This window comes from Ursus arctos, unplaced genomic scaffold, assembly GCF_023065955.2.
Source record: "Ursus arctos isolate Adak ecotype North America unplaced genomic scaffold, UrsArc2.0 scaffold_19, whole genome shotgun sequence".
Lineage (NCBI taxonomy): Eukaryota > Metazoa > Chordata > Mammalia > Carnivora > Ursidae > Ursus > Ursus arctos.
In genome coordinates this window covers 9,003,894-9,022,962 of record NW_026622863.1, presented here as the reverse complement: position 1 = coordinate 9,022,962, position 19,069 = coordinate 9,003,894, and the positions used below count along the sequence as shown (strand labels likewise).

General features: G+C 39.2%; 1 protein-coding gene across 11 annotated transcripts in view; it reads right to left on the bottom strand.

Moving 5' to 3' along the window:
- Positions 1-19,069, bottom strand: part of CYLD (CYLD lysine 63 deubiquitinase) — a 68,026-nt gene that overhangs the window by 20,573 nt on the left and 28,384 nt on the right. For 8 of the 11 annotated variants that reach the window (XM_057314071.1, XM_026494734.4, XM_057314072.1 and 5 more), the window contains 3 exons: positions 11,014-11,112; positions 9,348-9,464; positions 791-1,170 (listed from right to left, as the gene is read on the bottom strand). In XM_057314071.1, the coding sequence (XP_057170054.1) occupies positions 791-1,170; positions 9,348-9,464; positions 11,014-11,112 (596 nt within the window). The remainder of the gene's footprint in view (positions 1-790; positions 1,171-9,347; positions 9,465-11,013; positions 11,113-19,069) is intronic. The other 3 variants (XM_048223668.2, XM_048223667.2, XM_026494736.4) reach the window with 1 other exon arrangement.

The following is a 19,069-nucleotide window of genomic DNA, read 5'->3' as shown; positions in this document are numbered from 1 at the left end:
CCCTTCTCAGAATTCCCTCACCACGCCTGCCCCGAGAACTCCATCAGAAAAAAGGGATCGACTAACCAGTGCTTCAGCCCACAACTACTCATTTAAGAAATTAATTCCTTAATCCAACATGAAGCCCTCAATGTATTTTCTTCCAGAGTGTATACTTAAGCCTTCCCTGGTTAACTGACTTTCCGGTATCATTTCCACAAGTTTAAAACCAAGGCACAGAGGCGATTTATTTTAAAAACTTCCCCCTCCCCAAAAGTAGCATTCACTAGCATGCAAACAAATTTTTTAAGAAATATATTTTATAAATCAAGTTAAATGTACTCAAATTATCCTTTCCAGATCATGAAAGGCCAAACAATATGCTTTCCTAATCTCCAAATGGGAAATCTTTCCATCTATAAAGATCTCAAAAAAATCTCTAAAAATGGCAATTAATCTTAAAACTGATGATATAAATATTAGAACCGACTGGGGGGAGGGAGACTGGGGAAGAGAAAGAAAGCTGTTAACAGAGTTGCTTTCCTTACTGTATTCTGTTTAATATAATGAGCCTAAACACATTAGTCTAAAAATCTGCTTTCGTTACTTGAACACAGATCAGCTAACATCAGGAACAAGTGGATCGGATGCTTCATGGGTGGCAAAGAAGTCAGGTGACACGGTAATACAATTTTTCTCTAGTGACACCTTTTTTGACAAAACATTTTGACAAAAAAGCATAATGGGGAAAAAAAACTACACAAAACTCCAGACAGAGAAGAACTGCAATTTTTAAGCCAAATTAAATTACCAGTTCCAGTCCCGCTAGCACTTCGTTGAGTCCTGGTGGCTGGCCAATCCAACGGATTACCCCATAGAAAGGAGGATTCTCTTTAACCTCAGCCAGAGAGCCCACTTCCAGACCATGCGAGTTCCCAGAAGTCATGGCCAAGGGCGGACTCTCCTGGACAGGTGCATTGTTTAGTTCTCCCATCACGGACTGAACTGACAGAGACAGTGGACTGTGGCCAATACTTCCGTTGGTATTGGGCATCTTTGTCAGACTGAATGGTAAAGAGTGAAATCTGTTCTCGGTGGATAATGAGTTCATGGAAGGAGGCTGCAGTGGTGGTGAAGCGTGTCCAAAGTCTGGAGAGATCTCTGTAAGTGATTTTGCAGGGTCTTCAGCAACTACAAAAAATTATTCTTATTTAGAGAAATGTATTCAAGAATATTAAACACACCCACATCTCTAAAAATTAACATACACATCTAGTCCAACTGCCCATTTTTGACTCTAGAAGGATTTTGTAAGCATTGCACACTTAAGTTCTCCAAACAGTGTTCTAGATTCTCCTCCCACCTCCAGACTTTTTTACCTCAGTAAATGGCACCCAATTGCTCAAACCAAAAAAATCCATTATTGATTGGTATTAAATAGTTTATTCTTTGTCCATAATACAATTAAGTTAGAAAACAGTACCAAAAAAATATCAAAAAATTTAGAAAGATGCTTCTAAATTCTAAAGGATCAAAAAAGAAATGATTATGTAAATTTTTTAAAGTAAAGAAAAAAGAGAAAGAAGCGGCGCTGGGAAAATTGGACAGCTACATGCAAAAGAATGAAACTTGACCACTATCTCACACCATACACAAAAATAAACTCCAAATGGATGAAAGACCTCGATGTGAGACAGGAATCCATCAGAATCCTAGAGGAGAACATAGGCAACAACCTCTACGACATCGGCCAAAGCAACCTTTTTAATGACACATCTCCAAAGGCAAGAGAAACAAAAGATAAAATGAACATGTGGGACTACATCAAGATAAAAAGCTTCTGCACAGCCAAGGAAACAATCAAAAAAACTAAGAGGCAGCCCACAGAATGTTTGCAAATGATGCTACAGATAAAAGACTGGTATCCAAGATCTACAAAGAACTTCTCAAGCTCAATATGCAAGAAACAAATAAACAAATCATAAAATGGGCAGAGGATATGAACAGACACTTTTCCAATGAGGACATACAAATGGCTAACAGACACGTGAAAAATGTTCAAAATCGTTAGCCATCAGGGAAATTCAAATCAAAGCCACACTAAGATACCACCTTATGCCAGTTAGAATGGCAAAAATCAACAAGGCAGGAAACAGCAATTGCTGGAGAGGATGTGGAGAAAGGGGATCCCTCCTACATTGTTGGTGGGAATGCAGGCTGGTGCAGCCACTCTGGAAAACAGTGTGGAGGTCCCTTAAAAAGTTAAAAATTGAGCTACCCTATGACCCAGCCATTACAATACTGGGTATTTACCCCAAAGATACAGACGTAGTGAAGAGAAGGGCCATGTGCACCTCAATGTTCATAGCAGCATTGTCCACAATAGCTAAATCATGGAAGGAACCGAGATGCCCTTCAACAGATGACTGGATTAAGAGGCTGCGGTCCATATATACAATGGAATATTACTCAGCCATCAGAAAGAACGAGTTCTCAACATTTACTGCAACATGGACGGCACTGGAGGAGATAATGCTGAGTGAAATAAGTCAAGCAGAGAAAGACAATTATATGATTTCTCTCATCTATGGAACATAAGAAGTAGGAAGATCGGTAGGGGAAGAAAGGGATAAAGAAAGGGGGGTAATCAGAAGGGGGAGTGAAGCATGGGAGACTATGGACTCTGAGAAACAAACTGAGGGCTTCAGAGGGGAGGGGGGTGGGGGAATGGGATAGACTGGTGATGGGTAGTAAGGAGGGCACATATTGCATGGTGCACTGGGTGTTACACGCAACTAATGAATCATCGAACCTTGCATCAGAAACCAGGGATGTACTGTATGGTGACTAACATAATGTAATAAAGAAACATTTAAAAAAAAAGAGAGAGAGGGGTTCCTGGGTGGCGCAGTCGTTAAGCGTCTGCCTTCGGCTCAGGGCGTGATCCTGGCGTTCCAGGATCGAGTCCCACATCAGGCTCCTCTGCTATGAGCCTGCTTCTTCCTCTCCCACTCCCCCTGCTTGTGTTCCCTCTCTCGCTGGCTGTCTGTCACATAAATAAATGTCTTTATTAAAAAAAAAAAGAGAGAGAGAAAGAAGCAACAAACACTTGTGGAACACAGTTCAAGTTGTACTTACAAAGGAAATTTATAGACTTAATAGTTTATTTTAGGAAAAAAAGAGTATTAATGAACTATACTCAGAATATAACTTAGGAAGTTAGAAGAACAGATTAACCTCCCAAAAAACAGTCAAAAGGAAAGAGTAAATACAAAACAGAAATTAATGAAAGAGAAGACAAACATACAGTACAGAGAATCAAAACCAGATAAATTTACAAAAGCAGAAAATAATTTAAGAGAAAACAAACGTAGAAAAAGAGAACCAAAGACAAAGCTATTTCCTCAAGAGAACTAATACAGCTGCCAGGCAGGCGCTGCAGATCACAGGGTGGAGAATGAGCTGCTCAATAAATAATAATACTGAGATCATCAGTTATCGGAACTTTAAAAAAAATTAAATTGAACTTGTACTGCATGCTCTACACAAAAACACTTCTGGGTGGTTTAAAGACAAATGGGAAAGGCAAAACCATAAGCTTCTGGAAGACAATATAGAAGAATGTTCTTTATGATTTTAGGGCCAAGAGAAATTTCTTGCACATAAGTATACTAGCCATAAAGGAAAAGACTGACAAATACGGCATTAAAATTGAGCTACTTGGTCATAAAAGGTCATAGCAAGAGTGAGAATATGAGCTGAGCAAGAAGAAAACACTTATAATACATATTTCTGACAAAGGATTAAAACTGGACAAAAGCCTGTAAATCAAAATTAAAAAAAAACAAAAAAACAAAAAACCTAGGAAAAAATGGACAAAGGGCTTGAAAGGCGACTCAGAAGATACCCAAATCACCAAACATAAGTGAAAAGATTCTTGCCCTCACTAGTAAGTAGATTAAAAAAGTCAAAAGCAGCATGAGATATCATTTCAAAAGTGCAAGGTCTTAGATATTAACTGTTGGTCAGGATAAAGAACAAATGACAGATACCCTCACACAATGCTTATGGGAGTGTACACTGGTACAACTACTCAAGGAACAGTGTGGTATGATTCAGTAAAGGAAAGATGTGCATATGACATGACCCAGTGAATCCATTTCTAGGTATACAGTCTAGACTCGTGTAAGATCGTTAATAGCGGAGCTGTTAATAACAGCAGAAAAATAAAAATTCCAATGTCCATCAGTGGTCGATTGGGGACATATACTGTGGTATATTTAGACATTTCACAGCAAAGCAATGAAATGGAATGGCATGCTATAAAGCAATGAACACATATAATTTATAATCATATACTACTACTACGGTGAATCTTTGGGACATAATATTGAGGGGAAATTACAGCAGACATACAATCAGCAGTCTGATTCCTTTATATGAAGCTCAGAAACATGCACAACTAACAGTATACTGTTTAGATATATTATAAGGCGATCATGAAAACCAAGAGAATGATAACACTAAATTAAAGATGGCAGGAGCTCAGAGGAAAGTGTGAAGGGAAGGGTTCTAGGAAGAGGCACCAGGGGGAATTTCAAAGGTAATGATAATGGTTTTTTTCTTAAAGTGAGTAGCGACTACACGGGTGTTCACTGTATTTTGTACCTTACTGTTCTATATATCTTCCCCATTTAAGATTCTTTAATAATGATATTTGACATAGGAATTTTATTTTTTTAAAGATTTTATTTATTTATTTATTTATTTGACAGAGAGAGTAAGCACAAGCAGGGGGAGCAGCAGGCAGAGGGAAAGGGAGAAGCAGACTCCCCACAGAGCAGGGAGCCTGACATGGGGCTCAATTCCAGGACCCTGGGATCATGACCTGAGCCAAAGGCAGATGCTTAACCGACTGAGCCACCCAGGCGCCCCTTTAACATAGGAATTTTAAAAGTTACTCTTTTCTTCCTCAAACCCTCAACTCCTCAGGCCCAAAACCCAAATCCATAAAGCATTTGGTTCTATCTCCAAAATATATTTCAAATTCATCCTCTTCTCTTCACCCCTATTATCTCCCTAATTCAAGCCACCATCATCTTTGACCCTGTAACCAGTCTCTTTCCTGGTCTGACCCTCTTCTTGTCCCTCTCCAAACAATTCACCATACAACTCTAAGAGATCTTTTTAAAATTTAAAGATCTTACATGATCTTCTACCATTCTCCTGCTTAAAAACTTCCAATGGCTTTCCAGTGCTCTTATAATAAATTTCTCACCGAGATCTACAAGGTCCTGTGTGATCTAGCTCCCACCTACCTAACCAAATTCCTTTTATACACCTATTTTCCTTGCTTCCCATGCTGTAGCCACTCCAGTCCTCAAATACTCTTTCTCACCTCAGGCCTTTGCCTTTCCTATCACCTCTGCCCAGAATGTTCTTCCCAAGCTCCTTCTCCGACGGGTTCACTCACGTCATCCAGATCTCAACCCAAATAGCCTTTCCTCAAAGAGAGCCCTCCACCACACTCTGCGGTAGCTGGCTTCCCACCGGATGCTGCCACACCTTGTTCATTTCTTTCACTGCACATGTCACCATCGATGACTACCTGGTCTGTCTATATATTTACTGTCAGCCATGCCAACCAGAATATAAGCTCCATAAGAACAGGAATTCTGTTAGTCTTTTTCATGGTTTTTCATGAGGCTTCATGGTTGAATCCACAGCACTTGGTATAGCCACTAACACAAGAAAATACTTGACATTTAAGAAAAAAGTGAATATACAAATCAAATGTTGTAGGAATAAAAAACGTTTTAAATATATAAGTGAAATTAATGATAAACAAGAAATGTTCTTTTACACTGAGTTACTTCTGTTTTCTAATTTAAGGATGAAGGCCTACTCCATACAGATTTCATGACTTTATATACCCCGTTTAGGGTCCACATTCTTACATACACTTAGTATACAACATTAGACTAGAATCAAGAAGTTAAAAATATTTTACCACACTACAGAAACTGTGTAAGAATAAAATCATAGCATAAACTTAGAGAATTAATGTCACCTAGGTTATGACAAACCCATGGTTTTACTAAGTTTCCTTTCCTTAGAAAGAAAGCAGCTCATAGGAAAAGCATTCCCAAAGCTACCCAGTACCAACAGGGGGAGAAAGTGGGGCTGCGCCATAACCACCGTGGACAGTTCCCGTGCACGTGCAGAAGCCAGGAGGGCTGTGACTCACCACAGGACCCTGCCAGGCCCTTGCTGTCTCAGCGCTCCCAAGATATTTGAGAGAGCTGGTAACTGCTAACACATGGGCCAAAACTTAACAGAAATAGTCTACTGGGAGACAGAACTTCCTGGAGAGGCATCACCCTAGCTCTATGGCTAGGAAGAATTTGGGGGATGAGGCCCTGTGCCTGCCTATCTTCACAGTACCCTACCCAAGTAGAAATGAAGGCACAGAGAAGGCGAAATCAGAGAGCTCGCTCAAATCATTTCCTGTGAGTATCTAAGGGAATATGTTAAGTATCGAAGCCCAAGTGAGTATCTGAGCTCACGTGATGTAACAGTAGACTTGGACTGTTACGTTTGTTTATGTATAATATAAATAATCCATACGATAGTTAAAAAGTCACTATAGAGTTCTACAGTACTCTTCAATTCTTATTTTGATTTAATTTGCAAACAATTACTAAATGTAGTCCATGCCAAGCCCTGTGCGAGGCACTTGGAACTCCAGTTTGGCAGAAGAGACAGGCGACAAACAATTATGATGGCACCTCACCTAACCCAGGAGAGACAGGAAAGGCTTCCAGGAGAAAATAATACCCAAGCTGAGATTGAACAGATGGATAGAAGTAAGCCTGAGCATAGAGTGGGAGGAACAGGAAGAAGGATTTCCAGGCAAGAGGAACAACAGGAGCCAAGAAAAGAGAAAAGTATGGCACGTTCCAAAATGGCCCCACTCCAAGCATGCCTAGAGCAGGAATCCAGGACAAATGACAGAGACACGTAAGAAGCCATACCGTAAAAGAGTCCAGCAGGCCAAAGTAAGGAATCCGGATTTTTATCTTCAAGGGCTAGGAGCAAATTAATAGATAGACAGCAAAGAAGAGACACGAGAGGATATATCTTCAGAAAAATCAACCCGAGAGTAACGTGAAGAGAAACACAGTGTAACGATCAAAAGAGGCAGCTCTGGTGTTAAGGAGATTCGGGTTGGAATACTGGCAGCACTCATACTAGCTGTGTGGCCTTGGGCAAGGTATTTAACCACTGTAACAAAAGAAGAAGTAAAAATATCTACCTCATAAAGTTGCTATGAGGACAAAGCAATGCATATAAAGCGTGTAACACAGTGCCTGGTGCAGTAAGCTGTCGAGAAGCGTCAGCCACAGTGATGATGGTGGCGATGATAAAGACGCTGGTGAGGGCGGTTATTATTGTTGTTCAGAGCAAATTCAGAAGGGACAAGGCTGAGGCAGACGAACCAGCTGGAAGGCCATTATATGAACTAGACAGCAACAAAGGAACTAAGGCAGTGGTTGCAGAAATGAAGAAGATGGGAAAGATTCTAGTGATACTGAAGAGGACGAATGCCAGAAAACCTGGTGGGTGACGACTGGATGCGAGTAATGAGAGAGAGAAGTCCAGGATGAAGCCCCAACTTCCATTTTAGCCAACTGGACTCATGTCTCCATTTCCTCACTCCACAAAAGCATAACCAGCTGAGGTCATTGATGGCTTCCAACGGCTAAATCCAGCAGGTTAATCACGTGGTCTTCATCCTACTTGCCCTCCCAGGAGCATTCAACACTGCTGTCCTCTAGCTCCTCAGCTTCTTGCCCCAACAACCTCCTGGTTTTCCTCACTTCCCTCCTGTTGCTTTTTCTCTGTCTCCTCTGTCTCCCAGCCGCTAAGTTCCTCAGGGCTCAGTCTTATCCTTCACCCTCCATCTCCTTCACTCTCAACTCAGGTGCTATTATTCACAGAACTTTAATCACCAAATATGTGGGGGCAACTTGCAAACGTACTTCTCCAGCTCTTAACTCTCTTCTAAGCTCCACACCTGTATATCCAACTATTTGGCAAATCACCTCTGGGAAGTTCAAAAGGCCCCTGGAGCTCAACATATTCAAAATCAAATTCATCACCTTCCTCTACAATCGTTGAAGGATACAAGCCAGAAAACCTGGAGTATCACTGATACCTCTTTCTTCCTCAGCTCTCGCTTTCAGTCTATCTGTGAGTCTTATCAATTCATTTCCTAAATATCTCCTACACCATCCACCTCCTCCCATCCCTTCCCCCAACAAGTCTCGCCCTAGCTGCTATAATCTATTTCTGAGCCTTGCAACAACCTTCAATGGTGCCCTCGTATCCACACGGTCCCTGCTTCAATCCACCGTCCACCGTGCAGCCAGGATGATCTTCAAAAGGCAAACTTGGTCATGTCACCCCTTGCTGAAAATCCTTCAGCGGCCTCCCATTTCCTTTAAATAGGGCACACCAGGCCCCACATGCCCAGGCCTGTAAGCCTTTTTCATAAAATGTTTTGCCTCTCTCTTTGTTCTAGCTAGTCTGGCTCTTTTTAGTCCTTGGCAACACAAGCTCCATTTTTCCACGAGGCCTTTACATATGCTATTCCCCCTGCCTAAAAGATTCTTTGTCCCATTCCCTGTGATATCTCGCACTCCTCTGGTAAATTTAAGCTCACGCTGCTTCTGCAGAAAAACATCCCTGAGCCCCCATAAGTAAAATCCACCTTTAATATGCTCTCCAGCATCCCCGTGCCTTCGCTGCCCTCGCCATGACTGCAATTCTAGATCTGTTTCTGTGATGGTCTGATTAATGTCCATTTTAATAACTTGATCATAAATTTAGAATGGGCAAGGACGCTGTCCATTTTTTGCTCACCATTGTAACCTCTGTGCCTAGATGAGTGTCTGGCACATAGAAAGCACTCAATAAATATTTACTGAAGGGATGAACAAAGAAAATAATAAACCAGAAGAAAATTATGTCCCTGACCCAAAGAAAGGCAAAAAGGGAGTGTTTTAAAGAGGTAAAGAAAGACCCAGACAGGAAAGACTTTAAATGATTCAACTGATTCTAGAAATCTAACCTGAAGATCAGCTAAGAAAAGAAAACGAGCTACTAATACATTTTCCGAATGTTGTATTCATCTTAACAGGAGTGCAGTTCAAATTATATACGATATTTTAGTTCAGTCATATTACTAAAGAATGGCCTACTCATTCTGTTCCAAAAACAAGATATACTGGTGAAAAAGCCTTTTTTTCCCCCTGATGATCGAAAAGGAGAGGATCATTATAAAAGACACTAAAATTATGGATTACCTTCATCAATGTACCATGTGTTTTTTGATTTGGATTGTGGTTGTGAGTCAACAGAAGATCCATTTAAATTATAAAAGAATTCAGATCTGTTTCTATTTCCAGGGTCTGAGGTAGATCCTATGGATCAAGAAAAGTTCCTTTTAAAAATAAAGTCAATATGGTGCAAAAGCTTTTCCCTAAGAGAAATTAACATGCATACAGTGCTAACAATTGCTTAAGAAAGCAAAGGATGGATACAAACACAATGTATTTTATTAGCATTTTCAACCATTTTGGCAATGTCAAAAAATTCTTCCACCCAAGAATCAATAGAGGAGGGGAACAGGAGAAAGCTAAAAGAAAAGTCTGTTTTGTTTTTTTTTTTCTTAAGACAAAATGCTCTTAAAAATTATTTCATCTACTATGGCTTATTTCCAAGTGTCAACATCACCGTTCCCCAATTTCATGTGATGAACCTGTTGGCTCCCGAATTTAACCTGTTGTTTTAAAACCGTTCCTTTAAGAAGCAGGGAATCTTCAAATGTTGTGTACGTAAATCAGGGCACCAATTAAGTTTAAAAAATTTAAACACTTTGGAATTCTTGGTCATCAAATTCCTTGCTTCGTGTGTTCATGCTTTGAACACATGAAGCAGTATGATTTTTTTTTTGTATCAGATTAATTAAAGTAAGAAAGAGTGCAGCCCTGTCACAGACATTTCAAGACCCTACCCTGCCTCAGTACTTAAGAGGACACGCTGTAGGTGACAGCAGGGGGTTTCTAGAACCTATACAAAATCTGGTGGGGTTTTTTTTCAATTTAAAGCTGATAGCTCTCTGTTTTATGCTTATAACTAAGATCTGCTACAACGCAAGTAATGCCCATGTCTTCAGAAAATCTGTAGGCTATTTATATGTGAGAATAACAAGTGTGAGCTAGCCTACCTAGGTCCATAAGTTAACATAAAAAATAACTATTACTTGTATATCCTACTTAATCCTAAGTCTCCCAGCGTCCAAAGTCACGGAAAATACTTCTTAAAATACAATTTCCTTTAAAACGAGCCAAAGTAGGTTTGTTCACCAGATAACTGAGGAAAAAATATTCTGCTCCTAACGCACATCTGAGTTAACAAACATTCTTACAGCTTTTTAAATGAGCTGTTTAGCTTGTATAACTACCATCCTTTAAAACTATGAAATATGGGGAAGCTAAAGAAAAAAAAGCTAAGAATTCCACATGCATTGTGAGGGAGTTTCTGGAAGAGAGACAAAAATTTTTGCTTACCAGTTTGGAATTTATCTTGTGCCATATTTTGTTAGCAAAATCCACATAATTACTCTCTATATACTTTACCCTCTATAACATTAGCCTGATAAGGTGATTTTGTACAGTTACAACTCTAAACTTTACATACAAATGTTGCAAGTAGGGGGTTCCAAAAACCAGCTGATATAAACCAACAAAAGACACAGGTCCTCACGGAAAGCTGTTCATCAGCTAAAAAAGGTTGGGAACTCTTGGCTTACGCAAGAGCGTCTATAAATAACTTTTAGTGAAATACTGAAAATGTCTGGAAAAAGAAAACCTATATATGCATTGAGTAAAACCTTTCAACCTTCTTTCAGTGCTATGGCAAATCGGATACCATGTAAATATCTAAGAACTGTAGTCTGCTGACCCATACCTGTGGCCTTTGGTTTATTATGACTGGATGAACCTTTGTCCCCAACACCTCTTGACATAAAGGCAAGTTTGGGAGGCCTCCTTTCCTGTGTCACGCTATCTGAAATAGTAAACATATTTTTTAAGGATAAAAACAAATTCTTACGGAAGAGAAACAATCGAGCAATGACAACAGCAACCAAAAAAACCTCTTTCCTACAAAAAAGCAGCATTTTCACAGTTTTACAAATTTTTAACAGTCAACTCAAGTATTGAAAGAGGGTATGCTGGAAAAAAAAAATCAATGCTGTATTTCAAAATGTAATTTCTATAAGAAAAGACAACCCAAATACAATTCACCTAAGTGTCCTAACTTCTTCGAAATTTAATCACTTTTAGTCAATATTATTTGATGTGTTAAAACACTACAGAGAAAACACCACTCGGTCTTTTGCAAGAGTTCCCCAGTGGGTATCCTCAGAACATCCAGGGTGTTATGAAGTGTTCTACACTCAAATATTTCTAGAAGATGCTGAGATCAACAAAGGTAAACAACTTTCTTTACTGCCTAACACCAGATCCTCTCCTATGCTAATGTGCATTGTGACTCTCTCAAAGAGGGATATAGTAAACATTTTATAATATTTTTTGTCCCATTCTCCTTAGCATCTCAGATTAATGTATTTCATGGAACAGAGTTTGGAAAAAATCTGGGTAGAAATATGTAGCAGTTTGAAAAAACATGTATGTTAAAAATAACACTGACAAGTATCCAAACATGTACACGTATAAACAGGGAAAATGCAGAGAACTATACACAGATCAATTGGTGAAGAAAACCAGAGAAAAAGATCAACATTTTTGAAGAAAGAACTCAAAACTTCTTTTTGGGGGGCGCCTGGGTGGCACAGCGGTTAAGCGTCTGCCTTCGGCTCAGGGTGTGATCCCGGCATTATGGGATCGAGCCCCACATCAGGCTCCTCCGCTATGAGCCTGCTTCTTCCTCTCCCACTCCCCCTGCTCGTGTTCCCTCTCTCGCTGGCTGTCTCTATCTCCGTCAAATAAATAAATAAAATCCTTAAAAAAAAAAAAAAAACTTCTTTTTGGAATATAGGTGTAATAAATTTGGCAAAGCTGTTTTTGATACATAGACCACTGTATACCTTAAAGGCCAATAATTTTCATAAGATATTCACGAATACTGATCAAGCAAATGTAGAAAGTCAATCTGGAAAGTTTTTCCCCTGGAACTTTCAACAACGTATCTATAAAGTCCAACATGACACTTAGGAATCATACCTGATAAAGCTGTGTATCAGCAAAAACGATAGCACCCACAGATTTTTGAGAACAGAAAGAAAAAAAATAGGAAAATTTTTATATTTTAAACACAAAGAAAAGGCCACTTTTTTAGAAGAAGGAAATAATACTGATGAATTATATATAAATCATGCTTGGTAATGAATATAAATCATGGTTGGAGGGGGAAAAGATTTCAGTGTTAAACTGTACCTTAAATGTGTCAGAATATGATCAAATGAAAAATTATTTTAATTCAAAAATTCTACTAAATAGCCATGAGTTCAACCAAGTGATACAGTAAAAGCTATTTACTAATATTTTGATGATGATACCATTCAAGTGTCTCCAAGTCGATATGAGAGCTACTGTGGAAGGTAAAATTTCTCAGTCACTGGCAGAAGTTCCCAAATGATAGCATATAAATTGACTAAAGAAAACGAACTCCCACTATTAACTGTAACTAGTTACACGGAAGTCCATGTTCAAAAGATATGCACATGCCTATGATACTCTACACACGTGATGGAGTTAGTGGTGATTGTAACGAAGGCAGCAAATGGTCTTAACCGAGGCAGCCTCGCAGTACCGGAGGGCCACGTGGATGGGCACGGGGGACCGTTCTGCTGGTGACTGGGGTGGGGGCTCCAAAGACTGGGAACACAGCACTGGAGTTGTAAACGGTGGCTGTCTTCTGCCAAAGACTTTGTCTGAGAGAACGTCAAATACCAATTTTGAGGAATAGATATTTCCACAGAACTCTCCGCCAATGAAGGGTCACGTGCCACATCTAACTTGCCCTCCAGCAATGACATAGCAAATACTGTTTCTTTGTCACTACTATGCTCATGATCCAAAACCAAAGCCTCCTACCTTATGAATTTTGAGAGATTACCACCTCGGGAAGAGGCAAGTGTGGGAAAGTGTATGTGACACCGAAGCGAGCACAGTGTGGGAAAGTAAACAAGGAATCAATCCAGCGGACGGTGTTGTGGGAGTAAAACAATTCTGGCTTAAGAAATATTAAAAGAGATGGCGTGATATGCCCACCAAATGGCATGTACACAAGTGTGCACAGCAGCCTCATTCAGAAAAACCAAACGCTGAAATAATCCATTCTAAGCAAAATAAACAAACTGTAATCCGTTCGTACAGTAGAATACTACACAGTAATAAAAAAAAATAAACTACTGATATACCAACACGGACACTGGGTTGAATAAAAGCAACGAGATGAAGAGTATCCATTATATATACAGCAGGACTACACTCCAAATGATGAAAGTATACATGTATCCCTACAATAGCCAAGATACAGAAGCAACCTAAGTGTCCACCAACAGATGAAAGGATAAAGAAAACGTGTTACACACACACACACGCACGAATATTACGCAGCCATAAAAAAGAATGAAATCCCCGTGTGCAACAATATGAACAGACCTAGACAGTATTATGCTAAGTTAAATAACTTAGACACAGAAAGACAAATACTATATGATTTCACTTATGTGTAGCATCTAAAAAAACAAATAAAACAAATGAGAAACAGACTTCTAGATACAGAGAACAAACTGGTAATAACCAGGGGTAAGGGGGAGGTGGGCAGACAAAATAGGTAAAGAGCATTAAGAGGTACAAACTTCCAGTTATAAAAAAAAGAAATCGCAGAGATGTAGAGATGTAACGTACAGCATAGAGAATATAGTCAATAATATTGTGATAAATTTGTAGGGTGCAGATGGTAACGAGACCATGGCAATCATTTTTCTGTGATGCATAAAAACACTGAATCACTATCTTGTACAACTGAAACTAACATAATATTCTGTATCAATTATAATTCAATAAAAAGTTATAAAGTAGCAGCTCATCCATCACTCTTGTTAATTTAATCAGAAAACAAAAATCTCTCGGGGAATCTTGGGTTGAAAATCACGACAGTAAACTAGTGAACAATAACAATCAAACCACAAGAAATGTCTGTGAATTTGAATGACCCATTAAATTGAGAAAAATCACTTAATTGATGTACTGCTTAACATCATCAGCCACAAGAGCATAATTCAGACCCAAATGAGAGTTTAATATCCACAGAGAAAGCTACTAGTGAAAATAAAAGTTTACTTGAGCAAAATGAGGTATTATAAAACCCAATACCAACGTACTACACAGAGCAACTACACAAAGATGTCTACGAGGCAGGAGTGCTGATCAAAATACATGTTTTCCTTATATTTTAGACTATTTTACATGAAAACTTGTGGGAAAAAAAAAGCTGGAAGGTCCCATCAGATGACATTGGGGTTGTATACTCAGATCTAGCGCTCCAAATTAACCTTCTTTTGGGCTCTGTCTCGTATGAGCAGGAGTCCTGTCTATACAGACAACATTCAAGGTGATTCGGACTGACAATCAATCTCTGTGAAAGGCCATTTAGCATTCTCTGCCAGAATGTAAATACACATACCTTTGGACCCAGCAACTCTACTTTCAGGAAGTTACCTTTTTAAAAAATATCTTATGACTATTTTGTACGAATATGAGCAAAATATATCCCATTTAAGTAGTCAGATGAGTACAGATGGCATGGTGTTGAGAAAGAGAAACGATACATGCAAGGACAGAATTAGTATCCAAAATGATCTGAAAATGTTGGAAGACCGGATAGCTCTGATGACATAAAGTCTCACAGGGACAAATGCAAAGTCCAGCTGATGCCCTCCAAATCAACCGTACAAGCACAGATCAGAAGCAGACGTATCCATGAACAAAACTGGGAATTTAAGTCAAGAGTAAGCTCAGTATTTATTAATTTATTGATTTATAAATGCATTCATTCATCCATAATGCAAGGAAGGCATTACAATGGTCTCTGGGAATATAATTCGGACTGTGACAGGGCTGTCCCCAAAATTTTTGGTCAATTTTTTTGTCATCAGCAACCATTAGCCCACATATGGATTACAGTATTCCATTTCCCTCTAGATGCCCAAGGGTAAAAAAACATCTTCAACAAACCAGGTCTTATTCAGAGTATCTGGAAATCATGCCACAAGAAAATGGCTAAAATGACTCAAACTTTTTAGGATGGAGAACAGAAGATGAAGGTTCCAAAGACACCAGCTTTGAGTACCTAAGGTTGTTGTAAGGAAGGGGAGCTGGATTTGTCCTATCTTCATCGCCAGCTCCGAACTAGACTCAATGTGTGAAGTTGTAGGAAAGCAGATCTAAGCACACGTCATACAAGGAGTGACTTTTTCACAATCAGATCCACCTAAAATGAAATACTCTCATTTCCGTTAGGCGACAGTGACTCTTCTATCAAAGGAATACACAGTTCTCTAAGATGATATGGATAGTAAGACAGGAAGCTATCTTTTAGCTATACTGGAACACATGCAAACTAATGCATATACAGGAAGTTATTCACTGAAGCACTGTTTATAAGAGCAAAAGACTGAAAACAACCTAAAGGCCCATCAGTAGGGGACTGGTTAAAAAAATTATGGTACATTCATAAAATGAAATACAATGCATAATTTAAACAAAAGATTAAGTATGCAATTCATATACTAGTTTGAAATGATGCCTAAGATCTATTATTGTTAACTTACAACAACAGGTGCAACTTCCACTTCTGGAAAGATGAGTAGACATACCTTTTCCTATTCCTCCTGGTAAGTACAACTAAAAATGCTAGGCATAACATGCAAAACAAAAACTAGAAGACCATGGAAGGTAGAGAGAAAAAGGCAGACCAGGTGGGGAGCTCCAGACCTAAGGAACAACATGGTGGAAAATTCCCTGGATTTTCTTCTTGCCTCATGTATCCCTCTTAGAGCTGGATAAGCCAGCAAACTGGAAACGTCAATGGGTACAGACAAAAGAAAGCCCCAACAAGTCTGCTCTCTCTAGTCAAAAGATGAGAAGAGGAAACCTAGTAAGACAGAAAAATATTAGATAATAATCACTCAACACCAGCCAAACATCACAGAAAAAAACAGTGGCCCCACCCACTCCAACAAAGGCCAAACGGGGAGCCTAGAGTTCCACTCATGTGAGGGTGTTACAAAGTACTCCAACACCCCAGTTGCATGATGTCGGAGAAAGCCAAGTTTGGAGCCACCACCCCATAACCAAGCTCTCCCATCACCCCCCGCCCACCGGTGTCAGTAGAGACCACAGGGAGAGCCTAGACTTCCATCTCTGTCTACCCGCTGGGGTGGTACCAGAGGAGATCTAGTAAAGAGTCAGAACTTTTACCATAGCCCAGCAACAATAAGGCACATTCATCACAGTGTCACTGGAGACCAACGCACACCTCTACCCAGCAGGAATGAGGAGCTTCAGTGACCGGTATCGACAGAGGCCAAGGGAGGAACAGACTTCTGCCTCCACCTAGCAGTAATGAGGTGGCGTGTACCCTCCTCTTCCCTGGCCAAAGCCATGTCGAAGAAAGATGGCTAAAAGCTGGCTCTAGATCTAATAGGATCTAGAGTCTCAAAACATAATACCCAACTGTCCAGGTTTCAAACACATTCATTATACTGAGAACCAGGAAGATCCCAAGAAGAATTTTATTTTATTTTTTTAAAGATTTTATTTACTTATTTGACAGAGAAATAGAGAGAGCTAGACAGTACACGCAGGGGGAATGGCAGAGGGAGAAGGAGAAGCAGGCTCCCCACTGAGCAGGGAACCCAACACAGGGCTCGATCCCAAGACCCCAGGATCATGACCTAAGCCGAAGGCAGACACTTAACTGACTGAGTCACCCGGGTGCCCATCAAGAAGGATTTTAAACAGTCAAAAAATGCCAACACTGAAATGACAGAAAGGTTAGAATTATCTGACAAAGATTTTAAACAGCCATGATAAAAATGCTTCAATAAGCAATTACAAACACAGTTGGGAAAAAATGACAGAACAGAAACCTCATCAAAGAAATAGAAAGTTTCAGCAAGGAAACGGAAGATATAAAGAAGAGTGAAATGGAAATCTTAGAACTGAAAAAAACAACAACCCAAATACAAAGCTCAGTGGATAGGCTCAATAGCAAAATGGAGGAAACGCAGGAAATCGTGAGTGAACTTGAAGATAGAACAATACAAATTACCCAATATGAACAACACAGAGAAAATTTAAAAAAAAGAAAAAGAAAAAAGAAAAGAAAGAAAAAGAAGAGAGACTCAAAGCCCTGTGGGACTTCACAAAAGATCTAACATTTATTTCGTCAGAATCCTAAAAGGAGACGAGAAAGAGGGCAGGCCTGAAAAAGTACTCAAAGAAAGGCAGGCTGAACTGACAAATGTGGCAAGAGACATAAACTTACCAATCCAAGAAGCTGAGCAAACACCAAACAGGATAAACCCAAAGAAATTCTATGCCAAGACACATCATAATTAAAGTTGAGAAAGTTAAAGGCAAAGAGAAACTCCCGAAAGCACCAGAGAAAAACAAAAAGCACAGGGAAAAAAAAAAAAGAGCAATTCAAATGAGAGCGGATTCTCATCAGAAACCAGGGAGGCCCAAAGGAAGTAACACAATATTTTGCAGGTGCTGAGAGAAAAGAACTCTCCTATCCTTCACGAATGAAGGGGAAAGCAAGACATTCTCAGATGAGGGGCAACTAAAATAATTTGTCACCAGCAGATCTAAAGGGAGTTCTTAAAAGAAAAAAAATGATCAAAAAATAGGCCCATACAAATATACCCAACTGATTTTTGACAAAGGTACAAAAGCAATTCAATGGAAGGAAGTGGTCTTTTTCAACAAAATGGTGGTAGGACAATTAGACATTAAAAAGAAAAAAAAGAAAAATACCTGTACATAACAAATCAACTCAAAATGAACTATGGACTTCAATGTAAAATGAAGAACTACTAAAACTTGAAAAAAAATTTGAAAGAACAAGAATGTGAAGAAATCAGAATTCTCATATATGGCTGGTGGGAAGGTAAAATGTGTAGTCACTTTGGAAAACAGGCTGACAGTTCTACTAACGATTAACTATACAGCTACCATATGACCTAGCAATTCCATTCCTAGGCATAGACCCAAGAGAACTGAAAAGTATGTACACACAAAAATTTATAACATGGAATGTTCATAGCAACATTTTTTAAATAGTCAAAAACTAGAAATACAAATGGTCATCAATGGATGAATGGATAAATAAAATACAATTGACCCTTGAACACCAGGAGGGTTTGGGGTATTGACTCTCATGCAGCTGAAAATCTGCATATAACTTTTGACTCCCCCAAAACTTTACTTAATAGCCTACCGCTGACCGGAAGCCTTACCGATAACATAAATAGTCAACATTAACAATGTAACACTTATTTTGTATGTTATATTATTATATGCTGCATTGTTACAGTGAAATAAGTTAGAGAAAGGAAAATATTAAGAAAATCGTAAGGAAGAGAAAAAATACATTTACACTACTGTCCTATAAAAAATCCATGAGCCCACACAGTTCAAACCCATGTTGTCCAAGAGTCAACTATGCACCACACCTATATAATGGAATATTGTGCGCCCATAAGAAGGACTCAAATACTGGTTCATTCTGCAGCATGGATGAACCTTGAAAAGATTAATGCTTAAGTGAAAGGAGCCAGACAAAAAAGGACATATTTTTTACTCCATTTCTATGAAATGTCCATATAAGCAGCATATGGTCCATATGTCCATAGGCAAATCATAGTGACAGAGAACAGACCAGTGTTTGCCAGGCACTGAGTATGAGTACAGAGTTTCCATTTGGGATG